At 52.4% G+C, this 14750-nt stretch overlaps 1 protein-coding gene across 1 annotated transcript; it reads right to left on the bottom strand.

The window, feature by feature from the left end:
• Positions 1-2980: 2980 nt before the first annotated feature.
• Positions 2981-13413, bottom strand: BIRC5 (baculoviral IAP repeat containing 5). Its single transcript, XM_042967140.1, has 4 exons — positions 13224-13413; positions 12498-12607; positions 10721-10838; positions 2981-5055 (listed from the first exon to the last, which is right to left on the bottom strand). Exons 1-4 carry the CDS (start codon positions 13332-13334, stop codon positions 4966-4968), a joined length of 429 nt encoding a protein of 142 aa, XP_042823074.1. The 5' UTR covers positions 13335-13413; the 3' UTR covers positions 2981-4965.
• Positions 13414-14750: the final 1337 nt, after the last annotated feature.

The following is a 14750-nucleotide window of genomic DNA, read 5'->3' as shown; positions in this document are numbered from 1 at the left end:
TCCCAGTGACGCCCGCTGTTCAGCCAGAGCTGGTTTCGAAGGGTCTTCTTTGCACCCCCATAAAACTTAAACAGGATTCTACTGTCAGGGCCAGGGCCAGCACTGCTTGAGGCCACCGTTCCCACAGGGCCATGCAGCTCTGTGCAGAATAGACAAGTATTCCCCCCACACCGCAGTGCAGACGGCCAGGCTAGCAGTCTACGCCTCACTGCTTTCAAGTTCAGTGTTTTTAAACCCAATGTGACTAGATTGTCCCCCAGGCAGTAAGCACTGGCCCTCGAGGGGCTACTTTGATGAATTCCCCCAGTCTCTGTCCTTGGGATGGACCCAAATTATACCCTAGCCTGGCTCTGGAAAAGTGCCACTTTTCAGAGTGACCCCCCCCCCCCCCCCCGTTTTCACCTGTCTTCCATCAACTCTTAACTCATGATTAGAGCTGTCGGCGGGCCACCTGGCAGGCACCACGCCCCTCTCCAGGACATCGCCACCAAAATCAGGGACAGGAGGGACCTGGGCCTAACTGGGAGGCAGCCAGCCACATACCTAGTCAGTCTCATCCCCGGGGACTGACAGACCTCTGAAGGGCTCCTCACAACCAGCTGGGACTTGCCAGCATCTGCCCATCTGTGAGCCTGGTCACCTCTGATGGAGCTTTGCTAACAGGGAAACAGGAAGGTGCCACTGATGCCCCATCACAGGATGCACCTGCAGTCTCCAGAACGTACGCTTCTGTTCCCTCTGCCTGGCACACCTTTCCCTTCTTTGGTGGGAGGCTGCCTGGCAGCCTCCTCCTTGCTCCCGGACAGACAGCTCAGTTCTTTATCTCCACCCAATGCAGAGTTCATGGTCTTCTCAGCCTCCACACCATACAGCCGTTTGTTGGCCTTGGTCTTCCCGAGTTCCCTGCAGGAGACGAGTCCTCTCTGGCCTTCGTTCAGTTCCTGGACGTAGCAGGCGCACACAGCAGATGCACAGGCATCCGAGTGAACGAGTGGGTACACGTGACCACCGTGAGATCAGGTGGAAAATAACCACAGAGAAGTCAAGGCCCCAGTTTGGCTGGTCAGCTGAAAACGGGCTCAAAATCTGTAGGCTGAGCCCAGGGGTGAGGAAAGCTCTGGCTCAGCTGCTCTGCTCTAAGGGCGAGACTCACCCTGGCTGGGCCCAGACAAGAAAACCCTTTGTGCCGGCAACACTGGTTCACAGCAAGCTGAGCTGCACAACAGAACCTTCTTTTCTTTCCAATTTTTTATCGAGAGAGAGGAAGAGAGAGCACACGCGAGAGCGGGGGGAGGGGCAGAGAGAGAGAATCCCAAGCAGGATCCCCATGGCGAGTGGGTGAGTGCGGAGCCCGATGCAGGGCCTGAACTGTGAGATCACGACCTGAGCCGGAAACCAAGAGTCGGAAGCTTGACTGAACCACCCAGGCGTCCCAACAGTAAAGATGCTGAAAGCAAGTACAGACATTTTACTGTAGTTACAACGGGACAAAGTGGGTGAAGGGTACATGGGACCCCTTCGTAGTATCTTTTCAAGCTCCCATGAATCTTAGTTCAAATTTTTAAAAACGTTGTACTGGATCAACGGAAACCCTGGGGAGGCAGGTTTCAGTTCCGTAGAACGAAGGCCTTTTCGACAAAGTCTGAAAAATGGATTTCAACATAGGCCTCAGCCCCCAGAGTCAGGCGGTTGACCCCGGCCACACCTGAAAGGCCGGGCAGCATCATGAATCAGGGAGGGCCCACCTCGGGGGCCAGGATGCCTGGGTTCAAGCCTTACCCCTAATACTTACTAGTTGTACCATCGTGGACAAGCTTTGCCTCTTTGCAAGTCTACACACACACACACACACACACACACACACACACACACACACAATGCAGGTAAGATTACAGGAGGCTTCAGAGGCGATTTTGAGTTATTTTCAAGGGCAATCTGCAAAGAATGGTCAGCACCCCAAAGGGGTGCCGACCTGCAGACAGTGGCAAGTGGCTCCGTACTTGGCGGGTCACTTTTGGTCAGGCCGGTCCTCTTCACAGTGCTGGGGCAGGTGGACGATTCGGATTCCCGAGGCAGACTGCAGGCCTCTAACCGCTAAATCACCCCATCTACCTGACAACCCACCATCCGCGCTGAGCGTGGAGCCTGCCTAAGATTCTCTCTCTGTCCCTCTCCCCACTTGCGCTCTCTAAAGAAAGATTAAAAACAAAAACAAAAGACAGAAAATACATTTGTAGACGCGCAAATGCGGGAGGGACTGAGGGTCAGGCTCCACCACGGTCCCGGTCCACAGCACAGCCCGACAAAGCCAAGAACTGCATCGCTGCCCGCCGTGCAAAGGGCCAGCTTCTCTACAAAGCCAACCTGTAAGGACCAGTTATTAAGGTGAAGTATCCACTTACAGACTGGCACAAATAACCAAAAATAAGCAACTTAGAGGAGTATAGAGGCTAGAATGCTTTCTCCCCCAACAAAACTACTGCCAATAAATATTCTCCAAGATCGAAGGGAAAAGCACGCTTTACTCAACGACTGAGATGTGGGGCGCCTGGGGGGCTCGGTTGGTTGAGCGTCCGACTTCAGCTCAGCTCATGACCTCATGGTTTGTGAGTTCGAGCCCCACGTCGGGCTCTGTGCTGACAGCTCAGTGCCTGGAGCCTGCTTTGGATTCTGTGTCTCCCTCTCTCTGCCCCTCCCCTGCTCGTGCTGTCTCCCTCTCTCTGTCAAGAATAAAAAGTAAACATTAAACAAATTTTTAAGAAGAAAAAGAAGCCGGAGATGCATCTCGCATAGCTGGTTTACATGGGGAATGGGTCCAGACGACATGCACAAGCGGGCCTTGTGGCCCAGGGCCGGCTTTGTGTCTGCCAAGGCTCAGCCCTTCCCCACACCCGTGTGGGCGGGAAGCAGCAGTTGGCAGGCTAGGGAACCACAACAAAAACCCAACAAGACTTTAAAAACCCAGGAGGAGACCCTGAAATGAAGTGTTTGAAATGAAGTCGTTTTTATTTTTCAGAAATGGCGGGATGACCTCCAACTGGGCCGAAACAACCCACCCTGCAGCTCGATTTCAGAGGGAGAAACGAAATCCGTCCCTGTAACTGCTGTGTGAGCCTCTGGGAGGACAGCAGGGAGAACGGGTGTGGAGACGACGACGTGGACGGGACACGGGTGTGCGGGAGCGAGAAACGGCAACGGAGACTCGGCCGACCAGGGCCGACGGATCACCCGCAGTGGCCACCGAGTCCCCACACGTCTGAGGCGAGTTCCTGAGCCACTGCCCGGTGCTCGGGGAGGGAGAACCGGCGTGCGGCTGACGACTCAGTCGGGCTGTCTAGTGGCGAAGCAATTTCATAAACGACAATTTCTGCTACCCACCTCCTGCTACCTTGCTCTGTCTCCAGATCCACTGGAGGTTCACCCTGTTTGCCCAATGACTTGGGACGGCTTTGTGCTCACTTAATTGTAGTTTGTGACGTTCTGTGAAGTAATAATTCAAACAAAGTAAGAAAAGGACATTGCAGAACCTCAGAAGCTGAGGAATGCGTCTCACACAGACATCATGACACGAGAAAGCCAGCCGAGGCAGCACAGGTTTCATGACCCCATGTTAGATGAAGACACCACAGCTCAGGTTCAACGAGCGCAGGGACCGGACCCCCTGGAGGGCGGCCTGTGCGAGGGCACCGTGGCCGGGGCCCGAGGGAGCACCCCGCCTGCCATGCTCATCACCACTGCTCCAACTTGTACATCACATCACCCAGTTGATGGTCTTGTAAAAGACTGCAAACAATATAAACAAGTTCCCTATAAAAACAAGTTTCCCCCCAAAGAGAGGCCCGATCCACCTTTTAGATCATCGATCCCACTGCCTTCCTTGAGGAGGGTTCACATTAGAAAGACACAGGTGCCCTGTCAGCCACCTGAGCCACGTCATGAACAGGAAGCAGCTGTTTGCAGAGGCCCGGGAACACAAAGACCAGGAAACTCCTTCCACGGGTTTCTCGTCCCACCCTGCCTGTCCCCGGCCGTGTGACGGCTCCTCCAGAGCAGGGAGCCAGGCCTCTAGAAAATGCACTGTCTCGCATCAAGGACCTCTTCCTCACCCGTTTTAGAGAAATGTCACAACCTTGTGGTGTGCCTATGGTGCCCACTGGAGGTGAAGGGATATCTTGGCTTCACTGTCAAGACCTCTGCCCTCCCCCACCGCACTCCTGCCGTCTGGGCTTCTGTCACACCTCGAGGCCCGAGGCAGTCTGGGGTTGAATTCCACCAGCTCCCCCGGTATGAACTTGAAGATTACAAAGTGACGAGACAGGCGAGGGAGCCCCTTCCCACACTCGGCACCTTCAGAGCTTTGGGCAGGGGTGGGATTTTGTATAATCCGCTCTGGAGTATGGGAGGCCAGTGCAGTACCACAGACCTGACGGGGGAAAAGGAAGGCCGCACGACTTGTCGCATCCAGGGGAGGTGACACGGAGTGCTGACCACACGAGACACGCGCGCTAGAAACTTAGATTATTACACAAATAACATCTAAAATGGTCTCCTTCGCTCTGTTTGTCCAGTCACAACAGACCCACAGTAGCATTCAGGCATCGAATCTCAGGCTCCACAGCTAGTCAACCTGAAGCCCAGATGTTTCCCTGTGAAAGGGCTCTGCCCACGAGAACACTCTTCTCACCCGGTCACCCTGGAAAGTCCAGGAACCAATGGCCCAGAAACTACCGAAGAAAAAAGAGAGAGAGAGACTCAGTTACTGAGCTCAGCAGCACCGGCTGCCCAAAGAGGAGCCCCCGGCACCACTTGCAAGAAAAAAACAAAAGCTTAGCTTAAATATTCTAATTTCAAAACGTGGACGTCCTTTCCTAAGGCGCGGTTAAAGGGCCCCGGAAGAGCCGGTCACTCCGGGGCGCGTGCGTGGGCAGCCGCGCTCCGCTCCGGGCCCAGCGTGGTGGCCGGGGGTCACTCCAGGGCCGCCAGCTGCTCAATGGCACAGCGCACTCTCTTTGCAGTCTCTTCAAATTCTTTCTGTTTATGGTTGGTTTCCTTTGCCTGGAAAAAAAAAAAAAAAAAAAAGGCCACGTGAACCTGAACCGAGCTTCCCAATCACACCCTGCAGGTAAGATCAAAAGGGGAAAACAAGGAAGCATTTACCGAGCACCTAAGTAAATCGGGTGCTGTGCCAGGGTGGGGACACCCAGCCATACGGGGTGAACGTGCTGATTCAACTCAAGGGCCTGTCATTTAAACTGCACCCCAATAATTATAACAGACGACATTTGCGCAAACACCATGCCACCTGCTTCACACACATGAACTGCTTTATTGTTCAGCGTCCCCGTGAGGCAGGCGTATCATTATTTCCATCATACACATGAGGAAACCGAGGGCCAGCGACGTGTCCAACCGTCTGTGGAAGGGCCCTGCTCTCGACCAGCACCCTGCACGGCTTCCGAAGCTCCCCCAGGTGAAGTCCAGAGCCCTCTCCTTGTCCACTCAGAGACACTGTTGAACATCAGCTTTTTCCTTAAAACAGAAGAACTTCAGGGCGCCTGGGTGGCGCAGTCGGTTAAGCGTCTGACTTCAGCCAGGTCACGATCTCGCGGTCCGTGAGTTCGAGCCCCGCGTCAGGCTCTGGGCTGATGGCTCGGAGCCTGGAGCCTGTTTCCGATTCTGTGTCTCCCTCTCTCTCTGCCCCTCCCCCGTTCATGCTCTGTCTCTCTCTGTCCCAAAAATAAATAAAAAACGTTGAAAAAAAAAATTAACAAAAAAAAAAAACAACAGAAGAACTTCTTTTGCCGCCAGGCGCTCCCGGAACCTGCCTTCCGACCTTGTCATTCCCCTAAGCGTTCTCTCCAGGAGAACAAATGCCGACCTCATTAGCAGATCCAGGGACCTTTTCTCCTACCCTAATCTGTGTTCTCCTGGGCTTCTCTGACACATTAAAAACGAACAGACCTTTATTGGGTTGAATTTGTTTTCTAGGGGCAGCTGCCTCTTGATTTCAGCTCAGGTATGATCCCACGACCATGGGAGTACTCTGTGTGGAGCCTGGAGCCTGCTTAAGATTCTCTTTCCCTCTCTCCCCTCCTGCCCCTCTCCTCCACTTGCACGCATGACCTCTTTAAAAAAAAAAAAAAAAAAAAAAAAAAAAAAAAAAAAATATATATATATATATATATATATATATATATAGTTGTCTAATTAGAGGCTAACTTAAAACAAAAAAATTACTTTTCAAGGGGCCCCTGGGTGGCTCAGTCGGTTAAGCCTCTGACTTAGGCTCAGGTCACGATCTTGCGTTCATGGGTTCAAGCCCCATGTCAGGCTCTGTGCTGACAGCTCCAAGCCTGGAGCCTGCTTCTGATTCTGAGTCTTCCTCTCTCTCTGCCCCTCCCCTGCTCACACTCTGTCTCTCTCTCAAATATAAATAAGAATTGAAAAGAATTACTTTTCAATATGTACTTTTTTGGATATCTTACTTTTGCTGCATGTATAAGGATAAAATTACTAATTAAAAAATTACTTAAAAAAATAAGATTTAACATGAAAAAGGGAAAACAGCACATGACAAGAAACAGTGTGCCTAGCAATGGAGCCTCGTCTTTACTGACAATGGAAAGATGACAATGGCTTTTTTTGTTGTTGTTTTTAAAGTAATCTCTACACCCAATATGAGGCTCAAACTCATGACCTACACACATCAAGAGTTGCACACTGTCCCGACTGAGCCAGCCAGGCGCCTGGCCCATGGCCTTGCAAAATATATTTTTTATTTACTTTCTTCTTCTCTTTCAAAAAAGCCTAAAATTAATTAAGCCCCTTTGTACACAGTCTGTAATTTAACCACCACGACACGGAGGTCAACATCTCCATTTTATCTATTTTCTTAATAAAGGTGGATCGAAGCAAAATTCAGAAACTCACTATGAAAAACACAATAAGGGGCACCAGGCTGGCTCAGTCGGTTAAGCGTCCAACTTCGGCTCAGGTCACGATCTCGTGGTTCCTGAGTTTGAGCCCCTTGTCAGACTCTGTGCTGACAGCTCAGAACCTGGAGCCTGCTTCGGATTCTGTCTCCCTCTCGCTCTGCCCCTCCCCAACTTGCGCTCTGTCTCTCTCAAAAATAAACATTAAGGGGCGCCTGGGTGGCGCAGTCGGTTAAGCGTCCGACTTCAGCCAGGTCACGATCTCGCGGTCCATGAGTTCGAGCCCCGCGTCGGGCTCTGGGCTGATGGCTCGGAGCCTGGAGCCTGTTTCCGATTCTGTGTCTCCCTCTCTCTCTGCCCCTCCCCCGTTCATGCTCTGTCTCTCTCTGTCTCAAAAATAAAAATAAAAAACGTTGAGGGGCGCCTGGGTGGCGCAGTCGGTTAAGCGTCCGACTTCAGCCAGGTCACGATCTCGCGGTCTGTGAGTTCGAGCCCCGCGTCGGGCTCTGGGCTGATGGCTCAGAGCCTGGAGCCTGTTTCCGATTTTGTGTCTCCCTCTCTCTCTGCCCCTCCCCCGTTCATGCTCTGTCTCTCTCTGTCCCAAAAATAAATAAAAAACGTTGAAAAAAAAAATTAAAAAAAAAAAAAGTTGAAAAAAAAAATAAAAAAATAAACATTTAAAAAATTATTAAAAAAATAAGTTAAAAAAAAGCATATTAAAACTCACTGAGCACACATGTGCTATCTGGAGCTTAGGACCCCTTTTTCCTTCCTCTCGTGCCTCACTTTATCCTCACTGTTGGTGCCCACAAACAGTGGGCACTTCTGGCACTTCAAGCCTGGCACTTCTCTGCTGCTCCCATAGGAAGTTCGTCCCCTGAACAGATTTATTTTCTAATTGGTTCCACTTTATTTCATTTTTCTCAAAATGCAGAGGTGGCCACGCAGCAGCAGAAAACGAGTCACAGGGCATGTGGCGTGCTCCCAAGTTAGCCCCCCGACAGCCCCGGCCGTCTACCGATGCAGCACGCCTTCTGTGCGTCAGGACCCGGATGGGCTGCTCATCGGCGATCCCGTCACGCTGCCTGGCGCCTCACATTTAAATCTGGGGCCTCAGAAATCCACAGCCTCACAGCAAACATTTGTCCCTTTGGTATTCGTGTAACCCAAAACAATTATTCCATCGTGTTCTTTTGCCAGAACGTCTGGCAAACGATTATCTTAAACTACATACTGCAATCACATAACCGATTTAATAAATCATTCAAAGTTTCAGCCTCCAACCTTATTTACCCCTACAAAACATGAGGTTTGCGTGCCAGCCCGCCTCCAGGAGGGCGGTACCCTAGAGTGCCCACGTGGGTGCTCCAGGGCGAAGCAGATAGGCCTCTGGTGATGCCGGTCCCCTGCACTTGGCTCTGACTCGACGTGACCATCCATTCACATGGAAACGTGCATGGGGACCCGAGTTTTATATTAGCGATAAATTATTTGCAGCAGGGGCGTCTGGATGGCTCAGTTGGTTGAGCTTCCAACTCTGGATTTTGGCTCAGGTCACGGTCTTGCGGTTTGTGGGTTCGTGCCCTGCTTGGGATTCTCTCTCTCCCCCTCTCTCTGCCCCTCCCCTGCTCATGCGCGCATGCGTGTGTGCTCTCTCTCTCTCTCTCAAAATAAGCGAATAAACTTAGAAATTATTCACAGCAAATCACAACTGGCTGACACTCTACAACACCACGTCCAGCAAAACCTCTCGCAATGACAAAAACACCACTCAGCGCAGCAGCGACTGGCCACATGCAGCCGTTGGACAGGTGAGATGCTGTTTGTATGACCGGAGCACCGAATTCTGCATTTTACAGAATTTTCGTCATAAAAGCCAAGGGTGGCCGACGGCCACAGTGCTGGGCAGCACAGCTCTAGAACGTCACAGTGCTATAGTTGAGTGCCACGGGCTGACAGAAACTCTCCTGTTTGGAAGTAGTATAAACCAAATAAGGAAAGTCTGAAAGCTTACGCTTTGCATTCTTCTTTAAAATACATAAATTTAAAAATGATCTGGAAGGAAACACATCCGTTAACGGTGGGCACCCTAAGTATAGAGGTAGGTAGGGCTTTTGATTCTTCCTTACAGGAATTTATATCATTTATTTTATAATTAAAGTAATAAAAATAAATGCATCATGTTAAAGTATTTCCTTATCCTGACTTGAGGAGAACAAAAGCAGCCCTTGGGGGAAAGCAAAGCATTTTCTTCCCACCCCCGCACTTCGGTCCCCTGGATGTTCACCTGGTCCGGTTCCGCCCCACCGCTGTGCACGCAGACGCTGGTGACCGAGCGTCTCTCGGTGGGCTTCCCGCTCCAATGAGCCCCCTCTCCCCACGGACTGACTGCCCTCACCCAAGAGCCCCCCACTTGACATCGTTTTGTCTGTTTCAGTGCCCCACAGTTCGGTTTCAGCCGCCCCGGGTCACACATCAGTCTCCCTCCTGCTTGCCAGAGGACGGCTTTCTCACGACTGTCCCTTAAGTATACAGGCTGCTCTGTCACCTAGAATGGGGTCGGCCGGCTGTGGCCTGCGGGACACATGGCTTGTTTCTCATACAGTCATTAGGCGAAGGATGGTTTTCGCGTTTTTAAACGGTTGTGAGAAGAACAAGAATACCACCTAACAGAAACCAGGCGGCCCGCGAAGGCCCTCGAAGGCCCGCAAAGGCTAAAATACCTCGGCACTTCACAGGTGTGCGGGCCCCCAGCCGAGAAGGCTGTCCCCAGCCCGCTTCCCGATTCCAACACTGCGGCTCCCAAGGCCCCCACGAGTCAACACCTCTTCCACACCTTGCTATACTGACCACCAATTTCTTCCCCCTTCCTAACAAAACATAACTGGTCCTCAGCATTTAAAACCTACCCTACTGGAACTATTTCGGAACCATCTCTAAAAGGGAACGTCATTTTCAATCAAAAAAGGACCTCAGAAACCGGGAGGGTGGGGCAGATCAGCCTTCCATTTTGCAGCAGGGAAAGTGTGGCCAAGGCTGGTCTCAACCCGCAAAGCCCACGAGTGGCAGGGACAGAACCAGGACACTGACCGCCAGCTCAGTGCTTCGCTACGGTATCAACCCCCGAACGTCTGTGCTCTGTAACATGGCCATACTTAGCAAATAAAACTCTGGAAAAAAAAAAAAACCCAAGTAATTTTTTCGTATACAACCATACAAAACGTGAGCTCTACTAAGAAACTATTCCCTGTGTACCTGAGATTCAGACTTAACGGGGAGCCCCGATTTTCTCCATGGTCTGGGCTGCTGGGTTCCCACGCCTTAGTGGGTCCGCAGGTTCACCCCTCTCCTCTCCGGATACCCTAGGATGCCTGTCCCCAGGTGAAAGTTCACTTGCAGAAACCCAAGGTCCTTTCCCCCAACACCCACAATGCTCCTTCCCCGAAATGGCGTTATGTGCTCCCAAACCCTCTGTCCCCACCGCGCTCACACGCCACATGAACGGCCTCCCACAGACCGCCGCCGAAGGCAGGAGCGCCAGTCTAACCACCGCCGTCCCACCACCAAAGGCACCTCACGCTAAACACAGGAGGGAGCACGTTTCTCTCCCATCTGACTGCACGACCCCAAGGCCACATTCCAGGACAGATGCTTTCCTGTCACATGTGCATCCGAGGGGCTTCAAATGTTAACTGAGGAGAAGAGCCCCTCCAAAATGAGGGGCGGGGAGCTCAGTGGTACAGGTGCTCAACAGCTTGCCCTTGGTTCTTATTCCTGATAATACATACAATTTTGTTCTTGGCTCTCTCTTTGTCCAGTTTCAAAAATTCACTGAGGGTCAATTCTTCAAACTGCTTCTTGACAGAAAGAAAGGCACAACCAGATGAATGCTTCTTATGTTCCTCTCTAGAAAAATCAATACAGGAGCACGTCAGGAGAGAAGAGTCGGGGAGAGGGAGAAAAGCAACCGTCTGTCACCAACACCCACCACCCCGCCTCACGGGACACGCCTCCCTCGGCTTCCGGACCGCAGTGCGAAGTGCACAGGGCCAGCGGGAGGTCCCGGTGCACCCTGCCGCACAGCCTGTCTCTGCCCCCTCACCCCCCCCCCCCCCCCCGTGGACGTCTCCCCGCCACGCTTGGGGCGGATGGGTTTTATACGGAGTCCCGTATAAATGAATAGGCATTTCAACCAATAGGAAGCGTGACACGGTGTGAGCGCAGAGGTAGCACACGCCAAATCCCTCTAAAATCCTCAAGGAAGGAACTGTTTGAAGTAATGTCATTTCCCTGGAATTGCTACATAATCTGCTGGTCCCGAATAAGGGCACCATCGGCCGGGCTTCTCCAGGGGACTCCTCGGCTTCACTCTCTGCGCTGGGACTTTTCCCTACACAGCGGACAGCAGTGACCACAACAGTACCGGAATGAACGCACAGCCACACAAAGACCCAAAGGACAGCCCGCAGAAAGCAGCCTCTGAAAATATTCTAGCACTGGGAAACTCACTCCCGGGGTGCCTGGGTGGCTCAGTCCGTTAAGTGGCCGACTCCGGACCTTGGCTCAGGTCATGATCTCTCGGTCGTGGGATCAAGCCCCATGTTGGGCTCTGCCTTGGAGCCTGCTCGGGACCCTCTCTCTGCCCCTCCCCCACTCGCACAAGCACACTTGCTCACGTGCTCTCTGTCTCAAAATAAATGAATAAACTTAAAAAAAAAAATTTCACTGGCAAGAATACAGCCAGTACTTTGCCAGTGATCCCTGGTATGATCACCACGCCATCCCAGTCAACAATGGGTCATGAGAGCAAACACATTAGTGAAAACAGCAACTCTCTTCTGGCCAAGGAGAGACAACTCGGGTGATTCTCTAGAGGAAAATATTAAAGGTATGGAAGCGATCGGTCCCGACAGGGAAAAAAAGGTGAGAAAAGAACGCGGCATCAGCATCACATACAGAAAGTCAGCTGTCACTGTCTATCTGAACATATACACAGAATTTTTATTATTTATTTATTTACTTATTTACTTATTTTTTAGCGTTTTATTTATTTTTGAGACAGGGAGAGACAGAGCATGAACAGGGTAGGGTCAGAGAGAGGGAGACACAGAATCTGAAGCAGGCTCCAGGCTCCGATGGGGAGGGGGTGGGGTGTCCTCGAACCCATGAACGCGAGATCATGACCTGAGCCACCCAGGTGCCCCTCAATAAACCTTGAAAAAACTCTGTAACCAGGGAAGCACCTGGACACCCCCAGGTCACAACAGGATCGGCTCCTGTATTCTGTCAAACCTGAAGGGCATCAAGTACCGAACCCTAAGAACGAGCCTTTCTTCGGCATCCACTCTGAGGGCCGTTTGGCCACATCGGGTGTGATTAGGTTGAAAGCACCACCGGGGCACCGACACTCAGACTCATCCATCTGCGGTAACTGTTTAGGGCACAAAATGAAATTGCAAAGCCAGGGCCCCATCGCTAAGTTTTTGCAGGCCCCGCGCACAACAAAAGCCGGGGGTGGAGCCGGGGCTCCCTGGAAGCGGCAGCGAGGCGGCCCGGGGGACTTACATGGGGTCATCGTCTGGCTCCCAGCCTTCCAGCTCCTTGAAGCAGAAGAAACACTGAGCCAAATCGGGCTCGTTCTCAGTGGGACAGTGGATGAAGCCGGCCTCGGCCATCTGCAGGGGAGAGTTGAGGCTCAGGCGCTGGCGGGGGCGCTCCAGGCGCCCAGGAGCCCACAGAGGGAGGGGTCGCCCGGGATTCAGGAGCCCATAGAGGGAGGGGTCGCCTGGGACCGGAAGGCCACAGAGGGAGGGGTCGCCCGGGATTCAGGAGCCCATAGAGGGAGGGGTCGCCTGGGACCGGAAGGCCACAGAGGGAGGGGTCGCTCGGGATTCAGGAGCCCATAGAGGGAGGGGTCGCCTGGGACCGGAAGGCCACAGAGGGAGGGGTCGCTCGGGATTCAGGAGCCCATAGAGGGAGGGGTCGCCTGGGACCGGAAGGCCACAGAAGGAGAGGTCGCCCCGGGGGCCCGGGAGTCCACGGAGGGAGAGGTCGCCCGGGATTCGGGAGCCCATAGAGGGAGGGTCTGCCCGGGACCCGGAAGGCCACAGAGGGAGGGGTCGCCTGGGACGGGAAGCCCGCAGAGGCAGGGGTCGCCCGGGATTCGGGAGCCCGCAGAGGCAGGGGTCGCCCGGGATTCGGGAGCCCGCAGAGGCAGGGGTCGCCCGGGGGCCGCGTCGGGACCCTGGGGAGGGGCGGGCCTGGGGCCGGCGGGGGGCCGTGGGGTCTCACCCGCTCCGGGGTGCAGGCGCAGCCCTCCAAGAACGGCCAGTTCTTGAACGTAGAGATGCGGTGGTCCTTGAGGTAGAGCTGCCAGGCCGGGGGCAACGACGAAGCGCCCATCCCGACACCGCAACCGCCGAGCGCTGACTCGATTCAAATCCGGAGGTTGGCGGCCGTCGCGGGGCATGTCGGGAACGCACGGTCCCTGAGCGCGCCGCCCGCGGCCTTCTGGGAATGCAAGGCTGGGCGGCGCGGTGCCTGCTGGGAGTTGTAGTCCTTCCGCCGCGCCCAGCGCCGTCCTCGCCGGCGCTGGTCCCTTCCCCCTTGTAGCGCTTTCCCGAATGATTGCAAAGTCTGGTGGGAAGAGGGGCTGAGGAGGCGCTGGAGTCCCTGTGACGGGTTCAGGGACTGGCCCCTGTCGAGCACATATAAATTAAGCCTGTGCCCACTAAACACTCACTCCCCTTTTTCATAAGTTTTTGTAACAAATATTTCATTCACAGATCAGCCTTTGGCTAAATCAAATTTTACCGATAACAGCTTCTGCCAGTTTGAGTCTTCTAGGTTATTTGTACCACGTTCCTATTGTCTGGAGTCAACATTTTAACATCTAAATGTAGTACCTGAAAGAAAAAAATCTCGAGGCTTTCATCAGCGTTAGTAAAGACACTGAGCATGTGCAGTTTTGGCCGTTGTCAGACTAATTTTGTTCATTTCTATGGGTAACAGTCTTTAAGAATTGGATCAGAAACTGGTAGCCTGCAGGGGCCCCTGGCGGGCTCAGTGGGTGGAGCCTGTGACTCTTGATCTTGGAGTTGTAAATTCAGACCCCTCGTGGGGTGTAGAGATTATTTAAATAAGTAAACTTAAAAAGGAGAAAAAAAAGTTAGTAGCTTGCATTTATTTCCTAGCCTAATGCACAAGAAAATTGCGAGCAACACGCGCTTGTTTTAAACTGCACTGCTGGGATTACGAGGGAGGCTGATCATCTCAAACCTGTCACTTTCATCTCGCCTGTGAATTGCCTCTTCATGTCTGCTTTGCTGTTGGGTTAATGACATTTTTCCTACTGCCGGGTGAGTTTTTATTCAAAAGGCACTTAGCCTCATTTGTCCTGCCCTCCGTGCCCTGGACCCCAGTTTGTTGTCTTTTCACTCTGTCGTATATTTTTTCTTGCAGAAGTTTTAAATTTTTATGCCGTCATATTTATCACTCCTTTTCTTTTTGACTTTTTTTTTTAGTTTATTTATTTATTTATTTATTTATTTAGTAATCTCAACACCCAAAGTGGGCCTGAACTCAGCACCCACCCCTAACCCCTCCCCAGTCAAGAGCCATGGGCTCTTCTGACTGAGCCAGCCAGGTGCCCCTGACTTTTATTTTTTGTTTCTGGCTGGCTTCTTTTGTTTTGTTTTTGCCACGCTTAGAAAGGCTTGTTCTGCTCTGAGATGATTTAGAAAAGGTATTCATTGAAGATTTCTTTTGGTTTTCTTTTTTATTGTTAAAGTCTTGATCTGAAAAAAAAAAAAAAAGCCT

This window comes from Panthera tigris, chromosome E1 (genome assembly GCF_018350195.1).
Source record: "Panthera tigris isolate Pti1 chromosome E1, P.tigris_Pti1_mat1.1, whole genome shotgun sequence".
NCBI lineage: Eukaryota > Metazoa > Chordata > Mammalia > Carnivora > Felidae > Panthera > Panthera tigris.
Note: the sequence above shows the minus strand (reverse complement) of the source record. Positions and strands in the feature narration are given on the sequence as shown.

Excerpts from the sequence above, each read along its gene's own strand:
- BIRC5 (XM_042967140.1), bottom strand. The coding sequence starts at position 13,334 with ATGGGCGCTTCGTCGTTGCCCCCGGCCTGGCAGCTCTACCTCAAGGAC. Across the intron at positions 12,608-13,223 it reads GCGCCTGCACCCCGGAGCGG|ATGGCCGAGGCCGGCTTCAT; the intron begins GTGAGACCCCAC and ends TCTCCCCTGCAG. Across the intron at positions 5,056-10,720 it reads AGAGAGCCAAGAACAAAATT|GCAAAGGAAACCAACCATAA; the intron begins GTATGTATTATC and ends TTTTTTTTCCAG.